The sequence below is a fragment of the Protopterus annectens genome, chromosome 2.part0 (assembly GCF_019279795.1).
Source record: "Protopterus annectens isolate FY-2018-M chromosome 2.part0, PAN1.0, whole genome shotgun sequence".
NCBI classification, from domain to species: domain Eukaryota; kingdom Metazoa; phylum Chordata; order Ceratodontiformes; family Protopteridae; genus Protopterus; species Protopterus annectens.
The window spans coordinates 1836988120-1837006120 of NC_056728.1; the positions used below are offsets into that span (position 1 = coordinate 1836988120).

Sequence of the window (18001 nt, forward strand, 5' to 3'; positions counted from 1 at the left end):
GATTATAAAATATCAAGATCCTAAACATGTTTTTGCAGGGGGGAGGCAAGCCTCCCTGCACCCCCCCACACCCCCTGCAAATTAAATATACTAACTCCGAACTCACACTACAGTGAAGGGAACGGTAATGTTCCCATTCCACATTGTATAGCGATCTACCATTCTCTTCACAGTATAGTGATCTCGGAATTAGTATATTTAGGTTGCAGGGGGTGTGGTGGGTGCAGGAGGGCTTGCACCCCTGCAATAACATGTTTTTAAATATCATTTTTATTTATTTTATTTTATTTTACATTTGTTAATTGGGTTAGTCTGGCTGAGCTTTTGGCTCATTTTCAGCAGAGACCCAGGGAGAAAAGCTCCTCAGGACTAGAAAACAATTTATTAAATTTTAGTAACATAGTAGTAACAATCAGCTATAGGATCTTACAAGCAAAGACCTGGAGACAGAAAAAGCTCCTTAGGCAATTCAATTATACAGAGTATTAACAAATGGCAGACAAGTATGTGAGTTGTTACAAACAAGGTTTTAAACAATTAGCAGAAGAAAATGTGACTAGTTACAATATTATTTAAGCTGCTTAGAGCAAAATGAGTAAATAGTTATGCAGATGCTTATTTAAAGTGGGTAGGATCTAGTTGTATAGGAGTTTGGAGACAAGAAAGGAAAGTAAGAATGGCTAGTAGGACATGTTGGGGAGGAAGAGTAAGAATGGCTAGTAGGACATGTTGGGGAGGTAGAGTATAGGAGACAGACTAGACCGGTAGGTGATTTTGAGATTAAGAGTGGTTGGAGATAGAGGAAGGGAAAAGGTAGAAGAGGCAGGGGAATAGTGTTAGAGATGCAATAAGAGTGAAATAGGTGAAAGGATGGTGGTGTCAAGGTGGTTGGCTACAGTGGCAAGACCACTTTGTTTTTAGGTATTTCCTTGTGGCTAATTTGAAACTTTTGCTATGCTGGAGGGATTTTATTTCCAAGGGGAGTTGGTTCCAATATGTAGCTGGGTTATAATTATAGAGAAGGCAGCCTATTTTGGTTTTGGGTTTGTAGATGTCTAATAATTCTTGATTTTAGCTGCGTAGTATCCTAGCAAGGGAATATTTGGATATGACAGTGGAGAGGCTGAGGCAGAAGGAGGGTAGATAGAGTGGATGATTTGTAGTTGGTATAGTTGGAGCAGCGGAGGGAATTCTAGCCAGTCTAGATGCTGTAGTGCTAAGCAGTGGTGTGACTTTTGGTTAGCTACAGATCTGGCGATCTTATTATAGGTAGTTTCAAGCTTGGAAATAAGTGTAGAATTTACGTTTGTGACTACGTGGCAGCTGTACAGGAGTGTTGGTAGTAATAAAGCCTGGGAGAGAGTTATTCGGGCAGTGTTAGTTAACTATTTCTTGCTAGGGAAAAGGTGTCCAAGTTTCTGACGAGTTCCTTTTACCGAGTTAGTAATATGGAGATCAAACTTAAGCTGGTCATCTATTGTAACACCTAGCAATTTAGTACTAGATTCAGCTGAGATGATAGTGTTGTTGCAGGATAAGATGGTAAATATACTTTTGAGTATGGTGATGTTTTAGGGAGGAAGAGTAGGAGATTAGTTTTTTTTTTGGGTTAAGTATTAGTTTATCACTAAGCCAAGTCTCAATGATGTGGAAGGATGCCTGGGTAGTTGAGTGGAGGTCAGCTGGGTTGTCAGCAATGGTTATAACAGTTGAGTCATCAGCATATTGCACAAGAGATGACTGGACACAAGAGGAGTAGAGCAAGTTGGTGAAAATATTAGAGTAGTGGCCCAAGTATGTACCCTTGGGGGACTCCCATTTGTACAGCGAGAGGGGAGGATAGTGCAGAGAGCCATTTAACTGATTGCTGGCAGGTAGAGAGATAGCTGGAGAACCAGGAGATAGTAGGGGGAGAGAAATGTAAGTTAGTGAGTTTATCTAGAAGGAGTGGGTGAGAGAGTGTCAAAGGCTTTAGAAAGGTCAAGGAATAGGCATGGGACAAGTTTATTGTTATCACTAGCTAGGGAGACTATGTTGATAAATTATATGAGTGCAGTAGTTGTACTATGCTCGGGATGGAAACCAAGTTGTGTGGGTGTGAGAAGGTTTTCCTGGTGAAGGTAATGCATTACCTGCTTGTGAATGCATTTCTCTAGGATTTTTGAGAGTGGAAAGAGTATGGCAATCGGTCTGAAGTTGGATGTGTCTGAGGAGTTGCCTCCTTTGTGAATGGGTAAAGGAATTCTTTCATATAGTGGGGACATATGATTCAGAAATGGATCGGTGGATTAAGATGGATACAGGCTAGGCAAGAGGTTCAGAGGCAATCTGCAGGAATAAGAAGGTAGCTTGTCAGATGGGAAGCAAGGTTTAAGTTTAGAGAGTAATGACTTTACATAGTTACTTGATACTGCTTTTAGGAAGGAGGAGTTAGGAGGGTTTGGAAGAGGTATAGAGTTTGTGAGGGTGCTAGCATTGTTTCTGGGGGGAGAGAATTTATTATGGAGGTTATTGAGTTTATTATTGAGTTTATAAAATGATTGTTAAATTTGTTGGCTATGTCTTCAGGTGTTGCACTGGGACATGGGTTAGGAGAGGAAGGGTTTCCTGGATAAAGAGTCTGTGTAATAGAGCTCCAGAATTTCTTTGGGTCTAATTTAAGAGTAGAGGGAGGATTGGCATAGAAGTTTGTCATAATGGATGATTTTTCTTATTTTATTTCTGAGTACTTTATATTTCTGAAGAAGGGAAGGGGTTCTAGTTTTAGTCCACATTTTCCAAATCCTATCCCAGTCTTTCATGAGGGCTCTAGTAGATTTAGTGAGCCAGGGAACAGTAGATTTGATCCTAATTGTGCGAAGAGGAGCAAGGGAGTTAAGAATGTTTAGGAATGTAGTGCTGAAGGAGTGGACAGCTTCATTTAAAGGAAGAGTGGTGAAGTAAAACCAGTTAATTTTTGGAGAGTTGGTGAATAAAGCAGTTAGGACAGAAATGAGAAAGTGAGCGGGTGGTAATACATTTGTTAGATTTAGTAAGGTGGGGAGTATGTCTGGTAACTTTTATAGGGCAGTGGTCTCTGAGGGCATTTGGAAGGGTTTGAGAGTTATGATAGTTTTGAGGGTGGGAGACCAATCTCCAGTCAAGAAAAGAGCTAGGTAGATGAGATTTATTAATGTAGGTTGGGGATGTGATAAGCTGCTCAAACCCATGTAAGTTTATACAAGAAGTAGTGTTGGGAGCTTGTATTGTAAGCCAATCAATATTTACATCTCCCAGTATAATTATTTCATTGTGGATGGTATGTGAGAGGTGAGATAGGATGTTCTCAAGTATGTTAATATTATCACGAGGGGGAATATAGACTGCTGCGACAGTTATGGTATTGAAATTGTTAAGTTTGAAGTTGGACAGTAGGAGTTCAGCTGGTGAGAAGGAGGGCAAGTCTAGTGTGGGACTGATTTGGGAGAGACAGTTGGAGTAGAGTACGGAGACTCCTCCTCCTTTTCTTTTAGGTTGATCTAATCTAAGGATATTATAGCCAGGAGGGATGATTTCACTGTCCCGACGGTGTGATTTTAGGGGTCTATATTATATCATCGAACGCTTAAAAAAGCGAACGCTGATTGTAAGCTTTCACTTAAATTAGGTCGATCAATCTCGAACTGTCAGATCAGCGATTTTTTTCCCTGGGAAAAAAAAAAAATTTGCTGATCCAAAACACATACACACAACACAAGCACACCAAACAAACAGAAATCCACATACATACACCTAAAATCTGATACCTAACCCTACACTAAACTATGCACACACCACTAACTACCCACTTACCTTAACCCAAACCCTAACCCTAAGGTCCGTCACTATCGCACACTCACCTCACTCGCTCCCTAACCCTAACTCACTTAAATCCGCATCAACCTTCATGTCCACTCAATCGCACACACACCCTAACCCAGGCCCTAACCCTAACAACTCACATCCACACAATCACACACTTACCTGAATCTGACCAGTAACTTTCCACCATAACACTGAAAATACCGAAGCAACAGAAACGGACAACCAAATTCTTTCCCTAGGAAAAAATTCAAGTTTCTGCAGCTTCGATATTTTGCAGTTTCGCGAAAATAAGTTCGATCATTCAGTGTTCGCTTTTTTAAGCGTTCGAGGATATAATATAGACCCAGGTTTTAACCATGTTTCAGTTAGGGTAACTATGTCAGGAGTATAGTTAGCTATCATCTTTTTTTGTTTGTTTGTTTTACAATTTTGAGATTCCACAATCTCAACATTATGACTTCGGGACTGTGAAAGTCAAGATTGTGGGATCTCGAGATTTAGAAGTGGACTCGTACATAGATATATAAACACACACACACACACACACACACACACACACACACACACACACACACACACCATACCTCTCAAACTGGAAACATCAAAAAATCTGGACAAGGCCCATGAATGAAAATTGGTACAAATCTATACACTGATTAACATAAAATTTGCATACATAATTATGTAACCCCCACCTACTCCAGTGGGATTGTAGGATACCAACTTTCAAACACAAACTGAACAGACAGCCAAAATATGGCACCAGAGTCCCCCTGCAGCCATTCCAATGTCCCCTTAACTTGGCTATTTCACCCCATTTACCATAAACAATAATGTGCACACTACTAAAATTACTTCTACAATGATTATTTGGATTTTACTTTTACATTTTATAGCACAATGCACAAACACTAATAGACATCTGCTAAACAAAGCAATACTATCCCACAATGAAAACAGACAGAGTAGAACCCACAGCCTTCTATGTCAAAAGCAAGTATTTAACCTGTTATGCTATTAACAATGCAAGCAGACTCAGCATAAGCAACACTAAACTTCTCTTCCCCTGAAGCTCTCCGCTCCTTGTAAAATCCACTCGACACTCAACTGTATCTCTCAACTTTGCAGCACAAGAAATCTGGACAAAGCCATAATTTATTGGGGAGGGGACAAAGCCCAAAAACCAGGGACACATTTTAAACATTGCCTGTATAATTTTGAAAAGTTACTAGAATAAAATATTGTGTTACCACCATGTGTTTCACTGCCAATTCTTGAACCCAGGTCCATGTGCACTACAATCTGAGCAACATACCACTATGCCAAATCAGCAGTTTCCTAAACAACAGGAAGACTAAAACTTAAATGGCTATCACTTAGTGAATTCAATTCTCACTTCTCACCATTGCTCTCAACCTCTTAGAACAAACAAACCTGGACAAAGCCAATAATGGGGGAATACAACCCCAAAAACAGGGACAAATTTCAAATATTGATATTATAAACTTAGAAAATTGCTAGAATAAAAGGTTTTGTGTTGCATGTATTTTTTTGAAGAATATGAAGTCTGAAACACACACACACATCAGCTCTGCATTTGAATGAATGACGGTGCACACCTCATACAGAAAACAGCTCTGCATTTGAATGAATGACAACTCCTCTGCATTCGAAATAATGAATGACTGTGCACACCTCTGCAGGCAGCTCCAGTACCATAGGCACACACCCTTCCTAGTCATAACAGCAGCTCACAAACACACACACACACACACACACACACACACACAGAAAATGAAAACCGCTCTGCATTTGTGCTCTTCCTACCTCTAAGGCAGCTTCATCCATTCCTAAGCACACACCCTTCCTTGTCATAATGCCGCAACTCTAGGCTGAAATATATGCACGTTGAACTTGCATCCTCCTGACTGACAAAGTATTTCACATCCCATTATTAATCTCTAATTAACAATACAGGTTTTGTCTGAAATTAAAATTTAATACATTTTATGTGAAAAGAATAAGTTGTTGTTGTGTCTTTCAGCTTATCCTGGTTAGGGGTCGCCACAGAGGAACTCCGGTCCGCTAATGTTTGGTAGTGGATTTTTACTTGCCGAGTTACCAGCCCTGACACACAACCTTCAACGAAGGCACGCTCATTCACGCATGCCTCCACACAGAAGACGCTCTGAGAATCGAACAGGACAATGTCTTGCTGTGAGGCGACAAACGCTACCACAGCATATGAAATAACTGGCATTAACTGAGATATATGCACGTTGAACTTGCATCCTGCCCATTATTAAGGATTTGAAAAGAGCTGTGCAGGAAATACATGCACATTGAACTTGTTGAACTCTTTCAGCTCAATTCCGACAGGCTGTTTCTCTGTTTCACGGAGCTGACATCATCGTGCACATGATGAAGTCATCTCAAAAGCCAGGAAATAAAATAAAGCGCAGGGAAATCGGAAACTAATGGGTGTCACACGGTAATCAGGGCACCCCATTACTTGGACCCCAAAACTCGGTAAAAACAGAGTAATTCGGTATGGTTGAGAGGTATCTCTCTCACACACACACACACACACACACACACACACACACACACACACACTAAAAGGGTAACAGGTGATTAATATGGAGAGGTTACCTGTGAACTGTTGGGGAAAAAAAACTATACACAATAAAAATTCATAGAAATAATGAAATAAATGCACATACTTCAATTCCTGTATTACCATTGCAAAAGAATGAGAGGTAATACCCTGTACCTTTAAGACAGTTTTATACCAGTGAAAATTTCTTCTCAGTGACTTAGAACCTTACCTTGCATGTAAATCACCAGCAGTGTATAGCATATGGTAAGAGGTGTCCAAAATCTAATGGCTTCTGAAGTGCTGAGAAAGTCCCGATTTATCAGAGAAATTGCAGCTATATCTGCCACCATAAAAGTCACTTTCAGAGCATTGCAAAGCAACTTGGGAATCTTGTGCCAGTTGGTAAGGAGGAATATACAGATACCACAGTACCGCTGCTTACTGTGCAACTCGTACATGGAGCAGATATGCCACACCAGCCTCCAGACGTACCACATGATGAGGCCTGCCAAACCAGTACACAGAATTAGGTTCATAGTGCTATGGGGTGCCCCTTCATGCAGATAGCTTAAGCTGGATGTTATCCCACATCCAACAGAAAACTGACACAGGAGAAAAAGCTGACTGTTCTGTCCACCCTGCAAACCAATCAAATGTAAACAATTTTAGCCACTAAGATTTTAGCAAAGCAGTGAATACATTTATTCAAGTTAATGTTCTTCTCTGATATAACCTCAACACATTTTACAGATGTGGGTGTCAGTAGCATAGATCAGGTACATGCCCACAGCCCTCTCCTTGTCACGTATACCTGCAGAACTGCAAATAATTCAAAAACTACTCAACATTTTTATTACAAGCAGTAAATAATTTTGCTACCTATGCTGCTCTCCCCGAAGTGAGATCAAGATTAGATAAGGAAAAGAATGTCATCTATTCTTACTCTTTCTAAAACATGGCACCTAGTGTTTGCAATAATAGGAATTAGTGAGTTAAGAAAAACAGATAATTTGCCATAGTAGGAGAACACCTTAGTTCACTGCACCCTTTGCTAAGACTTCTTTTTCTAGGTCCAGCCTTGTGCTATCCACCGTAGAAAGCATCAGGTGGTAAGACAACCATACAGTGGTACACTAGACCTCAAATAAACCATTAGCATGACTAGTGTCAGGATGGAGGGTATCAGTTCCACTCTCAAAGCTCAAATGCATCAGAAGCTAGACAGTAGTCTTAAGACATCTGCAATAGAAAATGTAGTGTAAAGTTCTACAGTAACACAACTCTAAATTTGTAGAGGCATAGAATTTTACAAAAAGAACAAAAAACATTTTGGAATTGCCCTCCTGTCTATAAATTATGCACCAGATTAGCTTTGGGAATCGGACAATTTATGGGTGAACGTCTCCCTTACTCTAAATCCACTGTATGGGCTGGATTCCTTTCTTCTTCTTCTAACCTGCAAACGATGGACCATCATTTATGCCTACTTCAGTTTTCAGAAATAGTGAGAAACTATTTAGCTTCACCCTGGAAAACACAATCTACCCTCTAGGAAAAAGGGCCATACTCTTGGATACTTAGGCAAGGAAATTTTTTCACCGGATATTACCTAAGTTACTCAGATAAGTTCCTACCCCCATCCCCTCTTGGAAGACCACTATCAGCCAAGTGTGGTCTAAATTCCTGGACATGCTGTCAATTTAAGATAAGTTATTCCCCTTTCTATAGCGATTAGCATGTCGTACTTCTAAGTTGTATAGTTTACAATGCATTTTGTTGGTTTTTTATTATACCTTGTACCCCTTTGACCTCCTTAAATCAGATTACAGATATGCCTATAATGAATCTTCTAGCTGTATGTTTATAAATAGACATGTTCCCTCTAATCCCAACATTTTAATGGGTGATGTATTATCTATGATGACCAAAAGCAATTCCTTCATTTTCACTACTTTTGAGAGGTAATGTAAGTTGCTGCTGTTTGTTTGTTAGCAAATGTTTATCTGTTTATCATTTTTTTACCTTTTAATAAAGTGTTATTAAAAAGTAAAATAAAAAAACAGAAAACATAGTAGCATTAGGTCTTTCTACCTCCAAACAAAAAAATTCCTATGATGTTTCAAAACACATTTCACCAACCTAAAGTAAGTAGTCCCAACCAAAGTAGGATCTTGGCGATCTGCAATACTACTGCTTAAGAGATGCTTTATGCATTTGTTAACATCACCAGATTGTGCACATCTGTTAATTTAACTCGTATTAAATCAGATATTTCAGCTGAAATGGACAAACTAGTTGTGGTTCCCTTTCAACAGTGACTCAGAACACATTATGAATAACAAAACTGCCTAAAGATTAAGGCTTAGATAATGGTTTAATAACCACATAATAAAGTAGTCAAATAGTAAATATGGTCTCAGAGTAAAATCACAGAGGTCCCTTTCTTTTCTTGAAGTTTTTAAAAGCTCCAGGATAGTGCCTAGAACAATATGTTGCACTCTGTGAATCCAAGGGATTCCTGAATTCTTTTTGTAAAACAGCTTTATTGAAAACATTAATATAATGAACAGATATTATGAAAAAAATTGAATAAGTTAAATGTTTTGAAATACAATATTTAAAATAGAAAAAAAAATTAATACAATAACTACAATAGCACAGTAAACTATGTACAATGATGTTCACTATATATTGAATAACAGGCTCAATTAATTTTAGTTTGGCATATGAAAAATGAAAACATAGAATAAAAGATTAAAGAAAAAGGAAAGATTACTGCATTAATCATTTATCCAGTTATTTAACTAATAATTCATTTACATTTTCCCATTTGTAATATTATTTTGAATTCCTTGTAGATTTAGATTTGATAGTTAACATTTCTAACTTAGAAATTTCTAAAAGAAGACCTTTAAATTCTTTAAATGAGGGAACGGATGAGGAATTCCAATTTCTTGTAATCATTTTCCTGCCAATTGATAGTATAGACCAGAGCAAATAATATTTATTTTTATTTATACAATCTGGGACAGGTGTACTGAATAACACAAGTGACTTTGTAAGCATAAAATTGTCTGTAAAAATTGCCTGCAAAAAAAAAGTGTTAACGTCTTCCCAAAATTTCTTTAATAATACACAGTCATAAAATATATGATTCCAATCAGCATTTGTTACTGCGTTACATCTCCAGCAAACAAGATCTTGTTTAGTTATCTTACTCATTTTCTGAGGTGAGATGAAAGATGTAAAAATCTCCTTGTGAAGATTCTCCATTTAATGGAGGAAGTGGTTTTGCTGGCTAACTGAAGGAAATTAACGTTGCCTTTTTCTGAGGGAATAAAAAGTACAGTTGTGTACACTTACCATAAATGTAGATGTTCAAGTGTATTCACTGTTGCAGTCATTACAATTGGGTTATCCTGCTGGCAGGCTACCCTCAGTCAGCCTGAATTCCAAAGTCTAGGTCTGGCGTCGGTTGCGGTCGCCTCTTCCCTGACATCAGTGCACCAGGGGTATAAAAGATGCAACCAATGCCATTTTCTTCAGTTTTTCTTGCCCCAGATGTCAGGTGCCCCCAAAACGGTAGGCTAAAAATATGTCAATAAAACATGCATGCACCAAAGTATATATGTTGCCTTCATCTACAAGCAAATACACCACACAGGTTGTATAGAATAGAAAAGTACAGATAAGTTCCAGCAAAGAAATGGGGGATGGCGGGTGGGTAACCTGGACTGCAACAGTGAATACACTCGAACATCTACATTTATGGTAAGTGTACACAACTGTACTATGTTCTCTTCATGTTTCACTGATGCAGTCATTACAATTGGGTTGAATCCCAAAGCTAAGGTTGGGAGGCTGGAGCTAAACAGCATTAGGAGCAGCTATTAGGCCCTGTAGAACTGCAGTGGCAAAGCCTGCCTTGGATTTAGAGTAGAGTGGTAAGTTATAGTGCTTTGTGAAGGTGTGCACTGAACTCCAAGTAGCAGCCTCTAAAATGTCTTTGGTTGGTACTCCCCTGAGGAGGACTGCTGAAGTGGCTGCTGCTCTGGTTGAATGTGGCCTAATGCCCTAAAGTACTGGCTTCCCATGTTGTGAATAGCAGAAACGAATGCAGTGGCCTATCCACTTTGAAATAGTCTGCTTTGAGATAGCCTTTCCTTGTGATCCTGCAGCATATGCCACTAGTAATTGCTCTGTCTTTCTGAAAGCTTTGGTTCTGTTCAAATAGAAGTGTAGCTGTCTGTGTATGTCCAAAGAATGCAGAATTCTCTCCCCCTTATTCTGTGGGTTTGGATAAAAGGTAGGCAGATGAATAGTTTGGTTAAGGGCCACACTGGACACTACCTTAGGCATAAATGTCGGGTTTGTCCTCAGAGAAACCCTGTCTGGATAAAAAATGATAAAAGGTTCCACAGCCATGAGTGCCTGTAGCTCTGAGACTCATGTTGCAGAAGTTATTGCCAGGAGCAGAGCTGTTTTCCAAGATAAAAACTTTATATCAGCTGTAGCGACTGGCTCAAAAGGAGGCAGGGTGAGTTTTTCCAAGACATAATTGAGGTCCCATGCAGGTATTGGTGATCTTGGAGGCCTTAAATTTTTGGCCCCTCTGAGGTACTGCCTTAATAAAGGATGATAAAAGATTGGTGGCTCTGTATTGTAATGAGCTAAAATGGCAGAGGCATAAATTTTTATAGATGAAAAGGATAGGCCTTTGTCCAGCATCTCAGTCAAGTATTGCAAAATCTGAGGAATATTTGGTACAGCTGTATCAATTCCTTGTGCCTGGTTCCAAGCACAGAATCTCTTCCATTTTCCAGCATAGGATTTTCTAGTACTAGGCCTCCTGGCCTCCAAAATGACATCCATCACCGCTTTAGTGAGAGATGCGTTTTGTATGACTACATTATCCCCCATGCTGCCAGATTTAAGGTCTTGAGTTGGCTGTGCAGGATTTGATTGTTCTGCTGGGACAGTAGATGAGGCACTTGAGGTAAGGTCCAGGCTGGGCATTGAGACATGTTCCTTAGGTTGGATACCAGTACTGGCGTGGCCAGTCTGGGGCAATCAGTATCATTTTTGGCTTCTCCTGTCTGACCTTTAGGAGTACCTTGGGGAGGAGAAGCAGAGGAGGAAAGGCATATACTCAAGTTTTTCCAGCTGAAAGATAGGGCATCCACTTTCCATGCTTGTCTGTGATAAGTCCTTGTGCAGAATCTCTTTAGTTGGCAGTTGTGAGGTGAGGCAAATAGATCTATGTCCGGGCATCCCCATTTCCTTATTATCATGCTGAAGACTTGTGGATCCAATTTCCACTCGTGGGGATCCATGAGGTTTCTGCTTAGTTCGTCTGCCAGAGTATTTATCTTTCCTGGCAGGAATTGTGCCTGCAGATGTACTTGGTAAGTCAATGCCGTGTCCCACAAAGTCATGGCTAGTCTGCAAAGGGGGTAAGAATGAGTGCCTCCCTGCTTGTTTATATACCACATGACTGTGGTGTTGTCTGTCTTTATCAGTAGTTGTCCCGGATGAAGTAGGTCCTTGAAGGCTGTCAGGGCCTTTTGAACAGCTAGCATCTCTTTTTGATTGATATGTAGATGCATTTGGTTTGCGGACCATGTGCCTTGAATACATTTTCCTGCCATGTGGGCTCCCCAGGCATAATCCGATTTATCAGTTGTTAATGTCTGTGTGGCTGGGGGTAGAGTGAATGGCTGTCCCTTGTTCTGGTGACAGGCCTTCGCCCACCATCAAAACTCCTGTTGCAGGCAGGGAATGAGAGTAACTATTGTTTCCAGGCTGTGGCAATATTAAGTCCAAACACTTTTTAGGTACCATTGAAGTTTCCTCATATGCAGTCTTGCATACGGAATTAGTAGAATGCAGGATGCCATGAAGCCCAAAGCCTGCAGAATTTTTCTTGCAGATAACTGGGCCTTTGTTGCCAACAGTTTGAAATAGGTAGCCAGTTGCCTTTGTTTGTCTGGCGTGAGATAAGCCATCTGGGCAGTTATATTTAAGCTTGCACCCAGGAATATTATCTCTTGAGAGAGTACTAGTTTTGATTTCTGTTCGCTGACTGTGTACCCTAGACATGGTAGTAATTTACAAACACCAGATGCTGTAGTAGAGTGTCCTTGTTCTCTGCTTGAATGAGGCAGTCGTCCAAGTAAGGACATATCTGTATTCCTCTGTCTGCAGAATGCAATTACTGGTGCCAGGCACTTTGTGAAGCCCCTGGGCGCAGTAGATAAGCCAAAGGGCAGTTCAGAGAATTGGTAGTGCATTGAGCCAGCTTTGAATCAGAGGTATCTTCTGCATGTTTGTCTGATTGGGACATGCAGGTATGCCTCTTTTAGATCTAAAGTCACAAGCCAAGCCTTCTTGCCCAACATGGGCAGAAGCTGCTGTACAGTCAACATTTTGAATTTTGGAATATCCAGATATGTGTTTAGAATAGATAGGTCCAGTATTGGTCTCTAGGCTTTGTCCTTTCTGGGTTCCAAAAACAGTCTTGAATAAAATCCTTGTCCCTGCTCTTGCTCTGATACTTGTTGAATGGCCCTCATGTCCATGAGGGATGAGACTTGTTTTTGTGCCTCTGCCCATTGATGTTTTGGCAGGTCTGGCCAACCATTTGTCCTTGGCAGGGTATGGAAGTGAAACTTGTAGCCTTGTGACACTATGTTTAAGACCCATTTGTCCTGAATTATTATGTGCCAATTTTGTGAAAAAAGTGCTAGTTTTCCCCCTAAAGGTGCTGCCAGAAGACAAGTGCTTGGTGCAGGCAGGGGGAAGTCATTGGGACTGTTTCCTGTATGGCTGTGATTCGTCTTCTCCAGTTTTGGAGGTAGAAGCACCCCATTGTTTAGACCTGTATGAACCTTGGGGCTGGGATCTGCCTCTAGGGCGTCTGTATCTGCCCCTTTGTGGCCTGTCTGTCACTGGAAAGGACCAATTCTTTGTAGGCCAGTGTCTGCTAAATCTTGGTGGCTGTACCTGTAAGAAATCCTTGACTGTCTGCATAGATTTAGCTTTGTCCTCCATTTTCTTCAACACCTCTTCTGCTTTAACACCAAACAAAGCATCATGCTGTAATGGAGCATCTAATAATTTTGCTTTAACATGATCAGGTAGATTTTGTTCCTTTAACCAAGCATGCCTCCTAATGACAGAACCCATAACTGTGGCCCTGCAGGAGGCCTCCAGAGAATCAAAATTACATTGCAAAGTATGCTTGCCAACTTGTTCAGGTGCATGCAATAATTCCTGCACTTCTTTGTTTTCTGCACATTCAGAATTTATCAACATTTTCTGTTTAAGCAGTGACATAATATATTGCTGATATTTGAGCATATGAAACTGACAATTTAAAGCCCTTATAGCCCTGGTAGCAGAAGTGCAAATCTTTTTTCCCAGTCTGTCCAGTACCCTAGAATCCCGGCCAGAGAGAGTAGGGTTTTTTGCAGTGGAAGCCTTGACCCCTTTGGGACCCTGAGGGAGAGTTTCTGGGTCAGCAGCAGGGTTTTTGAAAAGGAATTTATGAGAGTCAGGAACCCTGTAGTACCTGTCCGGCTTAAAAGGAGCTGGAGTTAAGGAGTCAGGGGTCAGACTGGACTCTAAAAATACATCTACAATGTCTAACACATGTGGAATAGCTAGGGGCCTGTGTTGTGGTAGTAAAAGGAAGTCTATGAGCCTTTTCTTAGATTCTGAATAATCTTGGCTTTCTCAGTGGAAATGCTCCCTCACGGTATGTAAAGTTTCCCCAAAAGAATAATCCTCAGGAGGAGAGGCTGAAGGGATTGATTCTTCAGCATCAGAATCCTCATAGGGAGGAAGAGAATATTCCTGATCAGAAGAGGAATCAGATGAAATGGAAACCTGATCTGAAGATTCATATTCTGTCTCTTGCCTAGGCCTCTTATCAGGAGGGGGATGGGAACCCCTGATAAAAGTAATTAGGTCTTCGGCCATTTTGAGCATCTGTTTTATAGGCATGGAGGCCTGTCCATGAGGCTGTTGTACTTATTTGTTTTTAAAGGTGCTTTAGTCTTTGCCTTTGAAGCTGAAGTCGTTTTAACATATAACAGAGTAGGTCTGAAAACACCCTCAGAAGCCGATGCCTGCTCTGCGGCTCCGGACCCATCTGAGGGAATAGTTTCCGAAGGTCCAATACCTTGAGCTTCCAGCGGCCTGAACGACTCCACGTGGGTGTCGGTAGTGGCCTGCGAGTCTAAAGTAGCGGTAGTCAGGGGCTGCGAAGGCACATCACTGAGAACCGGCAACTGGCTTAGAAGAAGCCTCGTCGTCGGTTTTGGACCTCAGATGCCTGTCCTTTTCCTTGTGTTTCTTGTGAATTCCGGTAGTCGGATGGCTATCCAATGACATTGTATAGTTAAATCTTCTGCCAAAATAGTGAAATGCAAAATCGTACCGATGCTTAATAGTGCGTTGGTTAACTCTAGCACAAAACTGACAACTAGCAACGTCGTGGTCAGGGCCTAGGCAAGGAATACAGTAAGAAAGAAAGTCCTTATGAGGTATTTGCTTCCCACAAGAAATACAATTATTAACTTTTTCTGACATCTGTCTGGAGCAAGAAAAAAGTTTCCCCAATGGGGTACTTAGCTTTTAGTGAAGACTTCGGATCTGAACTTCGAACACGAAAATCTCAGGAGTCGGCCGACAGGCACTTGCGAACTGCTTTTGCTTCGGGCACCGCGTGGCAAGAAAGACTGAAGAAAATGGCGTTGGCTGCATCTTTTATACCCCTGGCGCACTGACGTCAGGGAAGAGGCGACAGCAATCAACGCCGGACCTAGACTTTGGAATTCAGGCCGACTGAGGGTAGCCTGCCAGCAGGATAACCCAACTGTAATGACTGCAACAGTGAAACACAAAGAACATCTATTGATAACTATTGGAATTCATTTTCAGTAATCTGAATATACATCTAGATCTTAATTGCTTTATAAATATATGATATACTATTTTAACTACTAAAGTATTATAAGTGTATAAAATCAAATATTGAATAAGTTTGGGTATTGAATTTTTAGCATTTGAGGGGATTACAATTAACTTATCTAGAATATATTTTCTAAACTCTTGCAAATCTGACCAAAGTAGAGAGTTAAGGTTATATTCATCTATAAGAGCATCAATAGATTTTGCCTCATTTTTATTTAACATTTGATGCCAAAACATTAATTTTTTGTTTAAATAACATTTTAGAATGATCTGCAGATAGAATTATACCTTGTGTATAGGCAATAGGGAAGATGAGGAACAACCAAATTTCAAAGATTCTAAACCTAAATATATAGCTTTTAAAGGCCCTTAGAATTAAAATTATGTAAGTAGATTTATGCATTTGAATGGAATAATTGGAAAAATACTCAAATTCCATATAAATGAATTATTTATTAACTGTGGTAGATGTTTGTATTTTTCGTGTTTGGTATTTTGGGATAAATTTAACAATTTCCTTCCATTTTGCAAAATACTCTCCAATAATCTACATCTATAAGATAAACAATTGTTTTAATAACTGGCAAAATTGAATAAAGTTGTAGATTTGGTAAAGATATACCTCCATTTTCCCAGCTATACATATGATAGGAGAATGCAACTCTAGGCTTTATCGGATGCCATAAAGAGTTCTTAATCAGTGTGTTAATTTTTTAAATAAAAGAGCCTGTAGAGGGAAATAGAGATAGACTGTATCATGTATAAAATCTTTGGAAGCAAGATCATCTTTATAATGGAAAGTTTTTCATCCATTGTAAATAAAATCTTGTTCCACTCACTAATTATAGTCTTTATGATTATTATACTTTTACTATAATTTAAGTGTAAGATATCTTTAATATTGGTTGCTATAATTATACCTAATTATGTTATTTGTTGGGACGGAGGTATATATTTTTTATATTAGTCTTGTATAGTATAACTTTTGGAACCAATTAGAAGAATCTGTGTTTTAGAATTATTAAAATTATGACCAGAACTTTTTTGAAATATATCCATATTTTTAAACAATTCTTGTAAGGTAGGGTCAAGTACCACCAAGAGTGATTAATACATCATCAGCAAACATTTGGATTGTTGATGTTTCATTACAATTTAACCTATATCCTTGTATATTATTGTTATCCCTTATTAGGTTAGCCCAACGTTCCATAATGAATGTGAATAAAAGTGGAGACAGAGGGCAGCCTTCTTTGGTTCCTTTTACAGCGGGTATGTTCTGGGATATACTTGTACTTTATGTAGGCTCGAGTTATAAGGTTAATAAGGCTATTAGAAAAGTTTAAGTCCTTCAGTAAGATAAAAAGATAGTTATAATTAACTGAGTCGAAGGCACAGTTAATATCCAAACTAACAAGACTCAAATTATTCTTTAAGGCTTTTACTGATTCAATTAAATTTATTGTTCTTTTGATGTTATCATAATAAGTTCTATTAGTTATAAAACCTGTTTGATCCATATCTACCAGGGATGGTAAAAAAATGTTTAAGTCTATCAGCATAAACATTTTATAGTCTGTGTTTAATAACGAAATAGGTCTACATGAAGCACATTTTACAGGATCTTTATCAGACTTCCAAGAGGAAGGTATAATGTGTTATTTTGAGATATATTGAATACTGTATGTAGTAGAGTTAACGCTTTAGCAGGCAAAACCTTACAGATTTCAGAAATTATACCATCGTTACCAGGAGCTTTATTTTGCTCAAGTTTGGTTATTTGATCTTTACTTCTTTAAAAGATATTTATCTATTAATTTTATTTAGATGGTCTGTTCTTTATATTATTATGTATAAAAAGACTGAATATCTTTTGTACTAATAATGCTATCATTGTGTTGGTTTAATTTAAAAAAAATTCTCTAAACTCAATATACTTGGTAAATCAGATACCATTTTTTGTTGTTGGAGAATAGATTTCTTTAATATGGTGAAGTTAAATCTTTTAGTTTTGTTAGCTAGTATATTCATGGATCTAAGATTTAAAGAAAAAGTTATAAGTTTACATTTTTCAAGATTTATCATAACTTTATGGTTTAAAATTTCCATGTATTTATTGTTTAAGATATTTATTTCATTCATGCCGTCTTTCTTATCTGGATTCTTTGAAGCATCAAGCCTTAAAGTATCTAACTTTACTTGCATATCTTGAAGGTCTTGATCCCACAAAATTATTTTCTTTTTATACCAATCAATAATTTTACCATATAGGTAAGCTTTTAGAGCATCCCAAATGTATACTTCAGAAGTTGCCTGTGTGCTATTAAGTATAATAGAATTTTGTACTTCTGTAGTGAAAAAATCAATTAAATCTTTGAGTTTAATTATGTAGGCTGGTATCCTTTTAATCTGAACATTAAATGTGGAGTTTAGTATAAATTCAAATGTTATGGAATTACGGTCCGAAAGGGGACAATAAATCACTTTTGAGTTTTATAAGAAATCAGTTACGTTATTGGAAATTAATACCCTAGTCTTGAATATGAATTATGTTTATGTGAGTAGAATGTATAGAACACTGAC

General features: G+C 38.8%; 1 protein-coding gene across 1 annotated transcript in view; it reads right to left on the reverse strand.

The window, feature by feature from the left end:
• The window catches only part of TMEM82 (transmembrane protein 82), a 245701-nt gene that overhangs the window by 192838 nt on the left and 34862 nt on the right, over positions 1-18001 (reverse strand). Inside the window, exon 3 of the mRNA XM_044060453.1 lies at positions 6672-7080. Coding sequence (XP_043916388.1) covers positions 6672-7080 — 409 coding nt within the window. The remainder of the gene's footprint in view (positions 1-6671; positions 7081-18001) is intronic.